Below are 18,465 nucleotides of genomic sequence, written 5' to 3' on the forward strand. Positions count from 1 at the left end.
TCAGTTGGAATTTCCGGTTCAACTACCTCCTAGATAAATAAAATATATGTCACGTTGGTCGGCATAATTGTCATAAACAATAAATGAACCATATAGTTATAAAAAGATAATATTATATACCACATCCGAATCATAGCCAGGACGAGGGCCGACGGGGGCGGATACCAAAACCATCGCACTATATAATAACAAGCAATAATAAAAGTAAGAAAATTAGACAAGTATCTATCTAAAGTAAGAATTTTTTCTTTCAGAAAGAAGATAAGAACAAGAGGCTCACCACGGTGGTGCGGGCGACGAGATCGGTGCGGGCGATCGACGGCAGTGAAGACGGGAGTGGGACCTGATGGGCCGCTAAACCTAGACAAATCTCGAGGAAAATGGAGCTTTGAGGTCGAGCTTCGAGAGGAGAAAGCTTAACTAGTGTGGCTCGGGCATTTCATCGAACACCTCATGTGCATAGGAGGTGAGCTAGAGCACCACAAAGCCCTCCCCTCGCCGGCCAGAGAAAAACAGAGCACTAGGTGCTCTGCTCGCGGGCGAGGGGTATATATAGGCACCTCATTGGTCCTGGTTCGTGGCATGAATCGGGACTAAAGGGAAGCCTGTGGTCCCGGTTCAAGCCACCAACCGGGACCAATAGTGGTGGGCCAGGAGCGAGGCCCATTGGTCCCGGTTCGTCCCACCAAGCGGGACCAAAGGGGCATGACGAATCGGGACCAATGCCCCCACGAGGCCCGGCAGGCCCCTAGCCTCATGAACTGGGACCAATGCCCCCATGGGTCCCGGTTCTGGACTGAACCGGGACTAATGGGCTGACCCGGCCTGAACCAAATCCCTCTTTTCTACTAGTGATGGCATGCTCGCATTTTGAGATAAATAAGCTAGTGGGATGAGTCTCTTAGATTTAGGTATATAGGGTACCATGTGTGGCTCCCAACCTTTGTTTGTGGGTGTAAGGACATCTCTAATAGAATCTTAAAGTCTCTTTTGTGCGGATGTAATAGAATCTTGAAGATAATTCAAAAACAAAAAGCTTGCTCCAATTAGTTTAGTCACAAGAAATGACAATGTATTGGGAGCCTGGTTCCTAATCGATCCCCAAAATTGATTTTTAAAAACAATTCAAATTGTAGTTCAATCTTTTGTGTTGTGCATCCATGTGAACATTCCACTTGATCTTTAACATAAACTTCATAATCAGCTTCACAATTGTTTGTACATATTGTGACGGTGTCCCAGACTAGGGTCACTCACCACGTCGTCTCCTGGCCAGGTGGGCCAGGACGAGGACTCCATGTCGGTTCACTGATGGGCCACGTCGAGGCGGCCCATGGCGTACGGAAGGAAGGCGCCCATGCATACTCCAATAGAGGTCGTCTACAACACATTTACCTTGTATGTAACCGACTAGGTAGTAACCCTACACCCCCTGGGTGCCTATATAATCCAAGGGCGAGGGCTCATGGACGACGCACAACAATCTCATGGTAGATCACATGCGGTTTTACTCCATCCCAAATGAAAACACAAGCATGACGTAGGGTTTTATCTCTTAGGAGAGCCCGAACCTGGGTAAAACCTTTGTCTCTGTTACCATCACATCAAGGCTATTTGCTCGGGGCCCCCTATCCAAGATTTGCCGAAATCGACTCCATCATTGGTGGCCCATGGTCCCGCTACGTAGTCACAACGATCCGATGGAGATCTGTGTATGCTAGAAAATCAGTCCATACGTCACTTTCATGTCGGGACAGACTTTTGTCTTCGACGACATAGCTTTCCTTGTTGGTTTGGCTGGCCACCTAGGTGAAACCTCAACCCTAGGTCGAATCATCAGATTTGACGATCGAGATAGCACCACGGATTTTCGCAGGAATCGGGCCTTCACGAGCTGGGTGTCATACTACCTAGTCGAGGATCTTCCAACTGTTCTAAAGAATTGTTCTGAAAGTCAGCTTGGAGGATCTTCCAACTGATCTGAAGAATTGTTTTCTGCACTGCACAATATTTCCAGAGGATTATCCATTCCGAAGAAAAGTGGTAATCAGGCATTGGATCGCAGATGGATTCATTAAAGAAACAGGGAGCAAAACATTGGAGGAAGTGGCAGAGGGCTACCTGAACGAACTTGTAAACAGAAGCCTACTGCAGGTGGTCGAGCGGAATTGGTGTGGCCGAGTTCGCAGATGCCGAATACATGACATTATCCGTGTTCTTGCTCTCTCTAAATCAGAAGAAGAATCCTTTTGCCAATTTTACAATGGCTCAAGGACTTTTCGACCGAGAACAGCTGACCCCATTGTTGTGTGCACCAAGTCTCCGCTCTCTGCATGTTTTCACGAGTCATTTGAGAATTGATTCTCTGCAAGCTTTCCTCAAACCTGTAAACTTGCTGTCAACATTGGATCTGCAAGGAGTTCAAATCAAGAGACTACCCAAGATGGTCTTCAACTTGTTCAACCTGCGTTTTCTAGGTCTTCGAGATACTCAAATTGAATATCTCCCAAAAGAAATAGGAAGGTTACAGAATCTAGAAGTCCTTGATGCTTGCAATGATATGCTATCGGTGCTTCCAGTGGAAGTAGCCACACTTTGAAAATTGAAATACCTGTATGTGACTACTGTTCCGGCTGTAGCTGACGAGAGAGTTCTTGCTTTTGATGGGATCTAGGTGCCTAAGGGTATCGGCAATTTGACCGACTTGCTGGCCCTGCAATTTATCGAAGCTAGCAGTGAGGTGTTGTATAAACTAGGATGTTTGACCAAGTTAAGAACTTTTGGTATCAGTAAAGTCAGGCATGGTCATTGTGCATATTTGTGTGGGGCGATCACAAAAATGGTTCATCTTGTTCGTGTATCAATTGTTGCAGTTGATCAAAGGGAGGTCCTGCAGCTAGAAGCACTTTGCTTACCACCAACTGTTTCAAAAGTTGACATATTAGCGCAGCTGGACAAAAGATTTCTACCCCAGTTTGTCTCATCCAGTTCAAAACTTATTAACCTCACTGATCTACATTTGAGTTGGTCCAAATTACATGAAGACTCTTTTGCATGCCTCTTGGGCTTGCATGGCTTAGTTAAACTTGTCCTTAATAACGCTTATGATGGAAAGGAGCTACACTTCCGCGCAACGTCACTTCCAAAACTCAAGGCACTAGTGATATGGGATGCTCCAAATCTCAACAGAGTTACAATTGAACAAGGTGCAATGCAAAATATTGTTGACCTATTACTCAATGACTGCCCAGAATTGAAGGATCTTCCTCACGGCATCGAGCATCTTAGAACCCTCGAGTATCTACTACTGCACGGAATTTCTGAAGAGCTGACACTGAAGCTTCAGCGAAATGAGGAATCAAAGGAATGCGATGAAGATTGGATGAAAATTAGCCATGTGAGACGGGTTGAGTTTAATTGAGTGCAGGCAGGGGTTGTTAGTTGGCGACGCAAAGGTTTTTGCACTGCTCTGTATTTTTTCAGTTTGAAACGGTGAAGCACTTCTCCTTTATTAGTGCTTCGATCTTTGCGAGCGATGCCAAAAGCAAGCACGCACAGATATGTGATGTTTTGTGAACGCTACATGTGCAATATTATCCTTTTTTCTTGCTTTCTTGAGTGGACTTATCTATATGGAGCTGGTCGTCTAGCTTTATCCTGTTATTGGATGATGTCATGTCGACAGTATGGACAACTTTTATTTTACTGTCATCCCTTCTCAACCATCTAAACTCGGTTTCTGTATTCAAATTTCAGTTAACAGTTCAATTGTGCGCTTGCTTGTACAGTTGTAGGTTCTTAGCTTTCTACAACTAGATGACGCAAGAAGCAATTAAAACCGAGAATTCTGTGGGTATTTGTCCAGCGGCCCTTGAGACTATAGCATGTAGAGAAGCCGTCTCATTAGCGCAGGACCTTCATATCCATTAATTTGTGGTTTCTTCAGATGCCAAGGAAGTGGTTACAGCTATCCAGAGAGAAACTCAAGGCAATACTGGGGCTATCATTAACGAGATTAGAATCTTAGAATCTTCTTTTAATTGTAGTTTCATTTTCGAAGGTTGTGCCGTCAATTATGAGGCACATAGTTTAGTCAAGTTTTCTCTTTCTTTAGGTTTGGGACGTCACATTTGACTTCGCCAATCCCATGATCAGACTTGTATCCCACAATTTGCTTAAATAAGCCATTTAGAACACATTAAGATATACATCAACCTGTCATGCAGATTAGGAGAGTATTGCATCTTCATGGAGTGGTATTTTGAATAGTAAGGATACTCTCCTCTGAGTTGACCAACAACTTGTCTTCCACATCTAATTCACGGGATCTCCGATCACAAAGAATAGGTTATCACTGTGAACAACTCATATTGTGGGTCTCACACCCATCTCCCTCGATACATTATCTATCACATTACATGATAGACCCTTAGTAAAAGGATCTGCCAGATTTTTAGACGTTTGGATATAATCCAATGCAATAACTCCGGAGTTTTTCATTTTCCTGATAGACTTTAACCTTCTTTGAACGTGTCTTGATGACTTTATGTTATCCTTTGAACTGCTCACTTTCGTGATCACAGTTTGATTGTCGCAGTTCATAAGGATACCCGGTACAGGTTTCTCAACAACCGGCAAGTCATTCAAGAGCCGACGAAGCCAATCTGCTTCGACCGTATATGTATCTAGTGCTGTGAGTTCTGCTTCCATTGTTGACCTCGTTAAGATGGTCTGTTTGCAAGACTTTCAAGAAACAGCACCACCTCCATGAGTGAATACATAACCGCTTGTGGCCTTTATCTCATCAGCATCTGAGATCCAGTAAGTCACTATACCCTTCAAGCACCTTTGGCTGCCCGGTGTAGTGAATTCCATAATTCGCAGTGCCTTTCAAATAACGCAAAACTCTTTCTAGAGCTTTGCAATGCACATCTCCTGGTTTTGAGACAAACCGACTCAGTTTGCTAACAGCAAAAGAGATGTCAGGTCTTGTAGCACTAGCTAAGTACATAAGCGAACCAATAATCTGAGAATACTTCAATTGGTCTCTAGCAATTCTTCGATTCTTTCGAAGTAACACACTTGCATCATAAGGTGTTGGAGAGGGCTTACAGTCACTATAGCCAAAGCGACTCAAGATCTTTTCCACATAGTGAGATTGAAGCAATGTAATCCCACCATCATCGTCTCTCAACAACTTAATATTCAGAATGACATCAGCCACTCCTAAATCCTTCATCTTAAAACAGCGAGATAGGAAATTCTTGACCTCCTTAATAACATTCAGATTTGTTCCAAAAATCAGTATATCGTCAACATACAAGCAAAGGATAACTCCCTCGCCCCCACCATGGCGATAGTACACATTTGTCAGCTTCGTTTACAACAAAGCCTGCGGCTGTTAAAGTTTTTTCAAACTTCTCATGCCACTGTTTAGATGCTTGCTTGAGTCCATACAAAGACTTCAGCAACTTGCACACTTTTCCTTCCTAACCATCTAGTACAAACCCGCCTGGTTGTTCCATATAGATTTCCTCGTCCAACTCTCCATTTAGGAAAGCAGTCTTAACATCCATTTGATGAACGAGAAGACCATGCGAGGCAGCTAGTGAAAGTAGAACTAGAATAGTGGTCAGTCGAGCCACAGGTGAGTAAGTATCAAAGAAGTCTTCACCTTCCTTTTGGGTATATCCCTTAGCCACGAGCCGAGCCTTGTACTTTTCAATAGTACCATCAGGCCTAAGCTTCTTCTTGAATACCCATTTGCATCCTATATGTTTGCACCCATAAGGACGATCAGTTATCTCCCAAGTTTTATTCGCCAAGATGGAATCCATCTCGCTACGAACCGCTTCCTTCCAGTAGTCAGCATCTTCAGATGCATAGGCCTCTGAAATAGAACTGGGAGTGTCATCTATGAGGTACACAAGAAAGTCATCACCAAAGGACTTTGCAGTCCTTTGTCTCTTGCTCCTAATAGGAACTTCATTGTTCTCCTTCACAGGACTTTCAAAGTGTTCCATCGAAATTGTAGGTTCGGTAATTGTAACAGGTTCCTGATTCGATAAACTAGGCATCTCCTGATTAGATGGGGTAGCCATATCCTTCATGGGAAAGATATCTTCAAAGAAAGTCGCATCATTCGACTCCATGATCGTACTGACATGCATGTCAGGTATCTCATATTTTACAACTAAGAATCTATAGCCAATGCTATGAAAAGCATATCCCAGGAAAACACAATCCACAGTCTTTGGTCCAAGCTTCCGCTTCTTTGGAATTGGAACATTGACTTTCGCCAAACAATCCCATGTTCGTAGATAAGAGCGTTTTAACCTTTTCTTCTCCCATTCCTCGAATGGAGTTATCTCTTTGTTCTTTGTGGGAACTCGGTTTAGGACATGACATGCCGTCAATATCGCCTCCCCCCACCATGCCTTGGAGAGACCCGATGTGTCTAAGATGGCGTTAACCAAATCAGTTAGAGTATGATTCTTTCTTTCGGCTACCCCATTTGACTGAGGTGAATAGGGAGGCGTCCTCTCATGGATTATACCATGTTCCGCACAAAAAGCATCAAATTCATTGGAAAAATGCTCTCCACCACGGTCGGACCTAAGCCTCTTGATTTTTCGATCAAGTTGGTTTTCCACTTCAGCTTTATAGATCTTGAAAAAGTTCAAAGCCTCATCCTTAGACTTCAGAAGATACACACGGCAGTATCTAGTGGAGTCGTCAATTAACGTCATGAAATATTTCTTTCCATCTTTTGTCAAAACACCATTCATTTCACATAGATCTGAATGTATGAGATCTAGTGGTGCAAGATTTCTCGTTTCCGCAGTCGTGTGAGACTTACGAGGTTGCTTAGCTTGCACACACACTTGACACTTAGATCCCTTGACAGTGGTGAAACTAGGGATTAAGTTCAACTTCGCTAGTCGCGGCATGCAACCAAAATTAACATGACAAAGACGTGAATGCCACACATTGGATTCACTATTGTTGCAAATATGATTAACAACTTTATTGCAAACGTCTGATAAGGATAAACAAAACAGACCTCCTGACTCATAGCCTTTACCAACAAAGGTTCCATACTTGGATATTACAAATTTATTCGACTCAAAGACAAGCTTGTAGCCATCTCTACACAGAAGAGATCCGCTAACAAGATTTTTTTTTACGGAGGGGACATACTGCACGTTCTTCAGCCGCACGATCTTCCCTGAAGTAAACTTCAGATCGACCGTGCCAACACCACGAACAGAAGCACTTGAATCATTGCCCATCAGCACGGTTGAAGTCCATGCGGTCTGATAAGACGAAAACATGGAAATATCACCGCATACATGCACATTAGCACCCGTGTCAATCAACCAATCAGGAGAATGACATACTGAAAGAATAGTGGGAAATATACCATACCCATCATCCTTCATGTCAGTGTCTCCAATGACAACATTAGCGGTCTTGCCGCCTTTCCCAGGGCGACGCTTGTCATAGCGATTGGGGCAACTAGGAGCCCAATGATCAGGATCCCCACACACATGACACACACCTTTCTTCTTGTCATTCTTCTTCATGAAGTTCGTGTGTTGCACAGCCTTGTTCTTCCCATCAAACTTTGCTTTACCATCAAACTTGCCCTTGTTCTTGAACTTGTGGGGCTGGAAGTTCTTCTTCTGTACCATACTGGCATTAGATCCTCCCTCAATACCTCGAGCACGTGTGTCCTTTGCTCTCGTCTTTTCTTCCATATCAAGAGTGTCAATGAGATCCGGGGCGAAAAACTCTTGTTTCTTATGCTTCAGCAAGGTAGCAAAGTTCCTCCATGAAGGAGGAAGCTTAGTGATGATACCTCCGGCAACAAACTTGTCCGGTAGCATACAACCGAAGTGCTCAAGTTATCTAGCAAATGACTGTATCTCATGAGCTTGCTCAACCACGGAGCGCTCTTCAGTCATCCTGTAGTCATAGAATTGCTCCATGATGTACAGCTCAGTGCCAGCATCCGAGACCCCAAACTTGGCCTCGAGTGCATCCCACATATCTTTTTTATTATCAATTAACGCGTAAGCATCAACTATGTTCTCACCAAGAACACTCAAGAGAGCAGCCTTAAATAGAGTATCCATTTTCTAAAAGGCTTGTGCCTGTTGAGCATCAAGCTCCCCTTCAGGTTTGCCGAGAGTGGCGTCATAGCAACTCATGGTTTGAAACCATAAGACTGCTCTCACGCGCCACCTCTTATAGTGGATACCCTCAAACATAGGAGGTCTCATGGAAGTAGCAAAATCACTTGGGGTAAATTGCCTATAATAAGGTTTTTGGATTGTTGGAAATATGAGCAATTTACCAAATGATTTTATTAACAAAAATACTAGATAAAGCATAACTAATATAGTAGAGATAAAACAAGTCATGCGTTCTGACAGAGAGAAGGTAAATAGCTTCTGCATATATGAACCGTAGCCTATTATATCTATAGCAGACAATAGAACTAGTTGCATATATGAGATAGAACCTCACATATTTAGGTAAGTACTAGCACGAGAAACTGTCGCGGGATATCTAACAGAAAGAAGAACACATACGTGACAGCAGCAGCAGTAGCACTGGACTTGGGGTCGGTGTCCTCTGCAGCCATGTCGTCGAGGAGGTTGTCGACGTCGGAGTCCGGGGCGTCCGTGACGAAGGAGTCAGTCAGTAGTCGCGCAGAGCGCTTCCCAAAAACCTTATCACCCTTCTCCCGTACAGGACTCAAAGAGGTGCGGTTTCGGAGGCCTACTGTCCCGACCTGCAGTGCATGCCGCAAGTCGGGATGAGGAAGACAACAGCGACGGGAGGCGAAACGAAGAGACGGAGGCGATTTCAGCTTCCGTGTGACCTTTCGTATACCCGTAGTGCGTGGTAAAAATTTAGATATCGGCTCGGCTCAATCCCGCAACCCGTGGCGTGGCGTGGCGTGGCGTGGCGGGCGGCGAAGGAGCGCGCATGGATATCCCTCTTGTTCTCATGCTCGTACAAGTGGGGAAAGAACCTCCCTTATAAGGAGGTCCAACTCCCATTAAACTAGCAATGTAAGACTAAACTTTTATACCACCTCTTGCCTTGCACAAATGGTCTAAGTGGGCCATTAGAATTTATTAGAAATTTATGAAACTGTTATTGTGATAGGCCCAAAATAGACAAAATTCCAGCACAATCTGTCTCTTTGCTTTGTTGACGAAACTGTCAATCCTTGCCTTGTTCGAGAAAGTGTTGAAAGCCCAAAATCGGCGCAACACTTGCTGAAGGAATTTCCAGGCGCGTAGGGTGCGAAAGGTCTGTGAGAACATTGCCCTGACGCGTGCGGTAGAGGACTTTGACTGGCACTTTGACCGTTGCAGCTCTGGTTGCCATGAGAGAGACCGGTGGCAAGCACCTCCACCACTATAAAACAATGCGACGTGATCCATAGCTATAGTGGACATGCTTGGCTAGCTCCGGTTTGGTTCATTGGTTCCAGGTTGCTCTGGTCGAACATCGAAGCAAAAGCATCACACTCAGAAAGAGAGAGAGAGAGCGAGAGAAGATGGGCATGGCGAGCGGCTCCTTTTCTTGGGCGCACACCCTGGCGCTCCTAGTCATCCTCCTGGCTGCTACCTTCATCTGCTCGGCAGCCGATGATGCCGACGATGGTAACTATTACTGCTAATCGCTCTCGACTCGATCGTGTTGTTTGTATGTACTCCCTTCCTAAAATATATATATAAGAGCGTCTAGATTACTATATTCTCAAAAAAAATATCTTCTTTTTCGTTGCAACTCATTACGTTTGATTTGCCGTACATGTAGAAGAGAGAGGCTCACGTCTGCTACGGCCACCTCCGTCGCCCCAGGGACGGCCGGTGCACGGCCAAAGGCGGCTGGAGTACGTCGGCGACACGCCGCCGCCCCCACCACCACAGACGGCAACCGCGGCACCGCGAGACCCTTCACACCGGCGGCACAGCGGACGCCATCTCTTGTCCACGAAATGAAATTGAAGACCGTCGCGACACGATGAGGCAACGCTGCACAGAGCATTTGTACATATAACGACAGTTATTTTGATGCTATAGTATGTGTACCAGGCGGGTTTTTTTTCCTTTGCACAATCTGATCTACCGAGTGTTAAACTGAGTGCTTAGAAGGAGGCGCAACACAGCAAAGGCAAAATAAAAACGATGTCCCGAAATTTGTCATTCTATATAAAGATTAGCATATTTTTGACTAATCTAATCCACGAGTATACAGTAAACATGACAAATATGATATGCATCTCATACCGACACCTAAGCATGTGAGCACATACAGTACATAAAATGAAAACATCTATGAACAGCAACTATACGACCAGCACATGAACGAGTATATAGGGGATGAACGAGTCATACCCTCCGGTTGGCTAGACCAACGCGGCGGCGGCAGCGACAACCTCGGCCGACGCCGAGGCCTTCTTCTTGGTGGCTTCGTCGTCGCCCATGGAGTCGATGCAGGGGAAGTAGTGCAAGTATAAGCGGACGGAGACGGGGACGGATCCGTAGCAGTCGCATCGAGATGCTCCCCAAAAACCTTATTGTCGTTCTCCCGGGAAGGAACTTGAACGACAGTGTTCCGGAGGCATCTGCTCGTTAGTCTTCACTTCGTAAGGGAAAATGGCACTTCCGTAAGTGACTCGTTAATTAATTCATAATTAATTAACAATTCTCGGCAGGCGAAAATAAGGCTCGACTCATTCCCGTGGTGCACGCGCGTCCGGAACATTTTCCAGACTCATTCCCGCGGTGCACGCGCGTCCGGAACATTTTCCAGACACTCTCAGACATTGCCCTCGCATTTGCAAGGGCCATCATGCTAGTTTTATAAAACCCAAAATTTTATAAGGCGAATTACCTGACCCAAACATTTCTGATAAACCCGAACGCCCAGCCTGAATTAATGGCAACCTTAATCACCAATCCGCTATTTTCTGAACTTTCAAATGCAAAAGATCGATACTATACATGCTAATCTAGGAATTTGAACAGAGAGAGATGGAGAAATGCGAGATGCATTCAATATTGCACATGGTTATGCCAGAGCCATTTGAAAAATGAAGAGGTTTCTCCAAATAGCAGATCATGCAACACATGAAAAAATACAAGTCTTGAATACATCAAATTCGTCGATCCCAATGCAAACCAGTGACTTTAACAAAGAACAAACTTTTGCCGTCATCCAAATGTGCCCGGTAACAATGACAGATTGACAGCACATCACATAAACAATCAATTTCTTCACATCCGCCGCCGTCATACATGCGAGAGCCTCTGCCTTATCATTGCCGCGTCCGGCCTGCTGTTGGGGTCTTCCTGGATGCAGTCCAGCGCTATCTCGATGCAGTTGCGGGCTTGTGTGATAGAGTCGCCCGGCAGGCCATCAACATCCATGAGAGCTCGGACGTCTCCTCTCCACTCCTCATGAACCTGCTTGCAGACAGAAAGAATGTGTCTCATGACATGACGAGTTGACGACAACTGGAAGTGTAGGAGATCGTTGAGTAAGGGTACCTACCCAGGTGATGAAGTCGCCCGAAGAATCGCCCACCTTGGCGCATCGCCCAGTGACTATCTCCAGAATAAGAATGCCAAAGCTGTATATATCGGCCTTGGGTGAAATTCTGCCCTTGCAGACGTATTCCGGTGCCATGTACGCCCTGCATTCATCGTCCACCAGATCACTTATGTTAAATAGGCTGTGTTCAGCAAGATTGACATTTTATCATTCGAGCTATGACATTCTTACATAATTACTTCAGCAAAAATCTAACGGAATAGTACCATCCAATGACGGTTTATTGTCACATGCAGCTCCAGGTGGTTATTAACTTATTATCCCTCTCACAGTACGTGACTATTTTCAAAATAAATAAATATATGTAACAATATATTTATGTTAACACTTGACAAGATACTTGGACTTACAATAGACCAACGACCTGCTCCGTGTACGAGTGTGTTAGATCCGCTTTGAAGAACTTTGAGAGGCCAAAGTCGGCGATCTTCACACAGGTGATGTCTCCCCCATCGCCGCGGCTGACCAGTACGTTGCTCGCTTTCAAATCCAGGTGAACGATGTTCTGCTCATGGTCTAGTTCGTGGTGTAGGTAGTGCAGGCCTGAACATATTCCTTGCACAATCTTGTAGCGTCCGCTCCAATCTAGCACGTACCCACTTCCCTCTGCATGACAAACATGGACGTCTCATCTGTAAAGAGGTTGTCTAACTGAACAATGTTAAGAAGATGTTGGCACGTGGTATCATCCATACTATAGATAAGCTTATCGATGCTTCCGCCACTGAGATACTCGAAGCAGAGCAACCTGTCGTCGCCTGTGTCACAGTACCCCAGCAGCTTCACAAGATTCTTATGCTTGAACGCCATGAGCATGTGGGCTTCGCTAGTGAAGGCCGCCCCTACGACACCATCCTTGCTATGAAGCTTCTTTACGGCGACCTCCTTCCCTCCCATTGTACCCTGGTGCGTGGACAGAACAGAGAAGGGCCTTGGTCATGATGAACGAGTGATGACTAATAGTACTACATACGAGCGGGAAGTGCTTCTTGTGTTGTTCATAGGCGCATGCATATACATTATTATTGAGTAAAATGCATCATTAGTTCATTAACTCAAAATGATTACACGCTTTAGGCCAACAACTTGGGATTTGATCAATTTAGGCCATATAATCCGATCACTAGCGAGGAAAATAAATAAAAGAAAGGGTGCGCATTAACCGTGACTCGCGGCAAAACAAGGGTTTGCTAACCACTAGGCTGTCAACTGGTTTGTGTTGAGTGTCAATATACATGCATTGCATAGTCTGCGTGGATTGCTACTTATATTGGCTCCATCGGCATAACAACGCACTAGGCCCTTTCACGTGAAAAAAAAAACAGATGCAACTGCCTATTTATTGAGATGAGTGTTCAGCTAATCCAGCTTTAACAGTTTGTAGTACTTGTACATAATGTGAGCTGCATATTATAAACGAATCAATTACTACCTCCGTCCTGGTTTATTAGTCCTCATAGTATTTTGTATCAAACTTTGACCATAGATTTAACTAAAATAATAATAATGCATGTCACCAAAAAATATACATTGTATTCGTATTTGAACATAGTTTTCAATGATATTACTTTTTATTACGTGCATTAGCATTTTACTAGTTAAATCTAAGGTCAAAATTTAGCACAAAATTCAAAGGGGGCCAGTAAATCAGGACGGAGGTAGTAATAGTCTAGTGGCTAGCAATCCCTTGTTGTACCCTCAGCTCTTGTCTTCAAATCCCAACCAGTTCGTGCCTTTAAAATAAATAAATCAGTTCCACTATTGTGAAAAGAACCCTCTAAATATTAGTCAATTAGAGAGCGATCAAAGGTACGCTGATGAGGCAGTCACATGGCCGGTCTTTCTAATCCAAAATTGATTTTGGCCTTATTTGATCAAATAAACGAGTTTATGGTCTAGATTAATCAAGTCCCGAGTTATTGATCTAAAGCATGCAATCAATTTGAGTTAACGGACTCATGACACATTTCACTCTCTACTCATGTCAAGAAAGGAATCTAATCTACTAGAGTACTAGTAGTATTGGAACTATAGTCAATAGTTGACATCGGCCGTACGTGCTAGTGCTGGACGTTTGCATCAGCCGCTGCTTCGTCTCTTTTCCGACAACACCAGCGCTATTCAACACCAGCGCATTTCAGAGTCCCCGTGCGAACTCTTGGACTCCATCGTCAGCCTTGGCACTCGCCTCACCATGGCCCTGATGGCTACCCACGTAGCTGGTCGTCGCTGCATGCTACGGTGTTTGATGTGGTGTTTCTGGTCACTGCCGCACTCCGGGGACCTGTCGTTGGGGTAGTTATAGCATGGAAGAAGACAGGGAGAAGAACGAGAGGAGGTGGCGGCAGTGTGCTTTCTGGTGGAGAAAACCGAAGCAATTAGACTTTTCACCGCATAAATGACCCGCTGAGTATCTCTATCCCTAATGTGTTGGGTTTGCTACGTTTTCTGTTTGTTTCCAGGTATTTTTCATGTTATGTGTTTGCAGATATATATTCAAATGATAAGTGTGACACGTGCGGCACGAAGTAACACTGCCATGACGTTTTTACACCTAAAATTGCCATCCAAAGAAATGAAACCCCAAAAAAACTGAAACTCGCCATCCAAGCAGAAAGTTGCCATACTTCACAACTAAAGTTTTCATCTCCGGATAAGTAAAGTTGCCATCATAAAACATCAGGGCGGAATTGTTTTGTGCCACACGCGTGACACTTCTTAGGGTCCTATATAATTAATAAAGTGGATGCACGCGTCGTCCAGATGCAAAGGCCGAGGGTCTTCCTCCTTTTCTAAAAAGAAAGAATGGTCCCCTGTTTGGGTTGGGCACTAGGTGCCCGCACTCCTGGCCACAGCCCAGAGTCGGCCCTGGCGTTGCCGCCCTCACCAGTTGCGGCACCGAGGGGAGACTTCGGTGCTGTTTGGTTTATGATTAAGGCTGCCTATGATTATTAAGTTATGCAAGTTTGATCAACTTAGGAGGTTGTTTGGTACAAACCTTTAGGCAACATGTTTTTTGCCATACTAGAACCCCACATGACATATACTCAAAAAGTAAGGCAAAATTTTCTTAATCTTGCCAATTTGTAGCTTTCATTTTGTTGAGCTAACCTTAGACAAGCTTGGCAAAAAAAAAAATAAGTAGCAAAGTATAGCAGTGAAAGGCCTAGAACCAAACAGCCCCAAATTCATCTCCCTCCCTGTCCTTGTGCGGTCACCAGAATCGAAAGTTTGAGGGTGTGACACCGCCGCCGCCGCGGCGTAGTTTTCTTGAAACGGAGAAGACAAGAAAGTGGGCAATTGGGAACTCCCGAACAGAAGTCACGGTCATTGGGAATGGCACAAAGCCACGAACAGGGTCCACGTACATGGATGGGCGAGTCAATGACTCTCTTTATGCAACGCGGAAGAAGACATGGTCGTCCATGAAACATTGTGAAATTTCGTTGAAATTGTCGAACGTTTTCCTCTGAATAATGATGTTTTTTTCCTATAAACTTGATAGAACTTCAAACAGTCTGACTAAAGACAAAGCTAATATAGGATGTAAAAGGAAACGGAGAGGGTACCTTGTACACGGTACCGAATGCACCGCTGCCTAGAGGGTCAGTGAAGTTGTTAGTCGCGTCCCTGAGCTGGCTGGCTGAAAACTGCATTGGCGCGGAGCTGCCAAGTTGTATGCTTTGCCTGGAAGGCACACGGGACAACCTCCCACGGAAGAGGTACCTGAGAAGAAGCATAATCCCGGTCACCAAGACGATGCTGCCGCTGCGAATACCTATGATAACTCCTATCATCGTTGCCTCCCTGCAAATGCAAAAATGAGTTGTAGATTTTTTACGGTACATTTTACCACCTATAGGACAGAGTAGTATCAAACAAGATCAACAGCTAAATGAGTTGTAGATTTTTTTAGGGTACATCTTACCACCTCTAGAACAAAGTAGTATCAAACAAGATGAACAGCTGATTAGATGGTTATTTTAGTATTTTTTTACAGACATTTTAATATGGGTAATTTGGTCTGCAGGTATTTCCCAGGTTCTGCTTCTGCATAATCCTTTTTATTAGATGGATCCCAGCGCATGCCTCCACGCTCCCCCACCGACCGTTTCTTCAGTCATTTCACACGCTTTCACATGCCAGAGCGCTCATGTCTAATGAGGAATCCCCGCATAGAGCTTGTACAAGTATGTATCATTCGGTTTGCAGAATAAGTTATTTTAAATCTGAGATTTTTCTTACATCATTATATTTAGAATTTACGTTTGATATACATATATTTATGTCCATATTGAACCACTACACAAAAAATCACTATAAGAAAAGTAAGATATGAGGAATAATATCATAAAATTTACAATTATATGTATATTTTAATACAATTTTAACTATTTTTTAAGATGTACCGAAAACCCTGGGGTGGACCTTATCCTCATGTGAGACAGGGCAACAGAGACACGAATCGTAGTGTAGCATTGCCGTATATATCTAGGCTGTTGGATCTGAAAAATAATTTGGTGTATCGTGAAAAAAGTTATGGAGCTTGAGGAGCAGAAATGTTGTGTTGTGGATCTCACCTTTGTGTTTGTGGGGTGGTGGCGCCGGCGCCAGCGCTGGTGCCATGGCGGGTGCTGTTGCCCAAGCGTCGTTGGGCGACGGCGGCGTCGCCATGTATTCGGAGATGTAATCATCGAACTTCTCCGTCCCATATCTGATGTAGCACCAGTAAGTTTTGACCGCGCCTATAGTCATGGTGCTGCGATGACCCGCAACATATTGTGTCAACTCGTTGAGGCAGCAGCTGCAGTTTTCTCTGGACAGGAACCTCTGGCACTGGACAAGGCCGTAGATGCTTTGGACGGCGCTGCCGTAGTAGCTGGTGCTGCTGGCCGCGGCGTACTGCTTGGACGCAATCGCCCGGCTAGATAGATCTTGCAGAAGCAATCTCCGCTTCCTCCGGAAGCTCACCACATCTTGGCTGCCGGTGAGGTCAAGCCCCAAATCGCTTTTGACCGCCACGGATAAGTAGCCGAAGCCCACCACCGGGGAGAGCTGGTAGTACCATACCATGCAGGTGTCGTAGAAGGCGGACGCGTTCCTGGCGTTGGGGCAGTCCTTCCCTTGGAGGAACCGGCCGGCGGCGTACCTGAGGCACTGCGCGCAGTCTTCCCGGCCGTGGTCCGCGTAGCACATGGCCATGCAACCCACCCCATCATCAGGGTCGCTGGCCACGTTGCCAACGTCAGCCCAGCCGGAAATGGCGCCGTCCTGGATGACGGACTCGGTAAGGTTGGGAAGAAGCCAGCGAACGTGGTCGTCGTAGGGGCTGCCTATCTCGTACTTTTGCGAGCCACACAGCAGGGACTGCTGCCCCGGCGAGGTTGTGCTGCCCCCCTGCCCCCGGCGGAGGACACAAAAGATGAGGAGGAAGGCGATCAGGCGCCTCGGCATGAAACCGGGCGCCATGGCCAAGAACTCGAGGTGTATCATGTCATGTACTCCTATGAGCTAGCCTAACAGCACGATGGCAATATGAAGGTCCAGCCAGCCAGATGCGTACAGCGCAGAGGAGGAGCCATGCCGCAGACAGCTAAAGATACAGTAAATGCGTGGAAGACGCGTTCCACCGCCAACTCACTGTAAGGAGTATATGAACAGTGTCCAGGGCAAACTAGGTTGCCTTGTGTCGTATACTAATTCAAGTGATGATGGCAGTAATCGCATTGCCTCGTAGTACTCTTTTGTTTTCCTTTTTTAGAGTGATACTAGTAGTACTCTTGAGGGCCAAGTCTCCATCAATCAGGATTCTGAATTGCACTGCACTGCACTGAGTCTCTCTCTCTTGACACCTACACCTGGTAGTCTACTAGTAGTACACGATTTAACTTGGTCAGCTTTATAGGGCACTCTACACCGAGATAAGGACATCCGCTATCGGACACTACAGGAGGCGGCCCGTGACTCTGTGTTTCATCTGCGTCGTGGCGTCTACTAGTACAACCTACGACTGGACCCTTGCCGGAGCATGCTTAATCCCTTGGCACAAAAGAGTATACCCGGACTAGACGTATCGACTTTTGCAGTGTGCGCTGTGCAGCACGCGGACAGGTAAAGTGGATTCCATGCAAAACCATCCCATGCAGCAGAGTTGCTCACGGGGTGACCAATTCTTCTTAATTCTCGGTGGGTACATGTGTGCTGCTTAAATCAAGTGAATAAGTGCATGTCTATGTAAACGTTTTTTGAAACATCCAGCATTGCTGGTTTTCTATATAAATGTAAATGTAAATGGTGTGTAAGAGTATTTACAGTAGGACTTGGCAAATCCGGTACGCGGGCGCGTCCGGGCACACTCGTGGACAGCCCCGCAGGTCCTTCATATATTGCACTGCGCATCCATATACCTTAAATCCGGATTTTTAAATCCATGCAAATCCATGTATATTGATCATATGATACAAATTGTTCGATTTCAAAAGTTCGAAACAAAGCAAAGCAAATCATAGTTCAACAATCCGGGTGTACCAAAATGAAATCGATGTCCGAGCGTGACGGGCGGCCTTGGATCACTGGCCGGGCTTCTGCTCCGAGCGGAATGCATCATGCTCCAGGCAGAATGTGTTTTGCTCGTCCTGCTCCATGCATCCGAGCTGGTTGCTTCGTCTGCATCCGGGTTGTCTCCTCCGCCTACATCTGTGCTGCAACCGTCCTCACCACCTCATAGTCCCTACGGTCATTGATCTTCTTCTTTTTGTCCGCAAGCCACTTCTTCGCATACAAAAATCGAAGAGGCTTTTCGTCCGCCAACATAATCCTCGCATC

The 18,465-nt window shown here is 45.4% G+C and overlaps 1 protein-coding gene and 1 pseudogene across 1 annotated transcript; one reads left to right on the plus strand and one right to left on the minus strand.

Annotated features, from left to right (window-relative positions):
* Window positions 1-1,333: 1,333 nt before the first annotated feature.
* Window positions 1,334-3,421, plus strand: LOC125546438 (disease resistance protein RPM1-like; annotated as a pseudogene).
* Window positions 3,422-11,157: 7,736 nt separating this feature from the next.
* LOC125547494 (cysteine-rich receptor-like protein kinase 34) lies at window positions 11,158-17,247 on the minus strand. The gene is made up of 6 exons (XM_087516400.1): window positions 16,221-17,247; window positions 15,210-15,448; window positions 12,336-12,543; window positions 11,991-12,246; window positions 11,581-11,722; window positions 11,158-11,492 (listed from the first exon to the last, which is right to left on the minus strand). Exons 1-6 carry the CDS (start codon window positions 17,131-17,133, stop codon window positions 11,319-11,321), a joined length of 1,932 nt encoding a protein of 643 aa, XP_087372526.1. The 5' UTR covers window positions 17,134-17,247; the 3' UTR covers window positions 11,158-11,318.
* Window positions 17,248-18,465: the final 1,218 nt, after the last annotated feature.

Source organism: Triticum urartu, chromosome 3A (assembly GCF_056163025.1).
Source record: "Triticum urartu cultivar PI428250 chromosome 3A, HENAU_Tu73, whole genome shotgun sequence".
In the NCBI taxonomy this organism is placed as follows: Eukaryota; Viridiplantae; Streptophyta; class Magnoliopsida; order Poales; family Poaceae; genus Triticum; species Triticum urartu.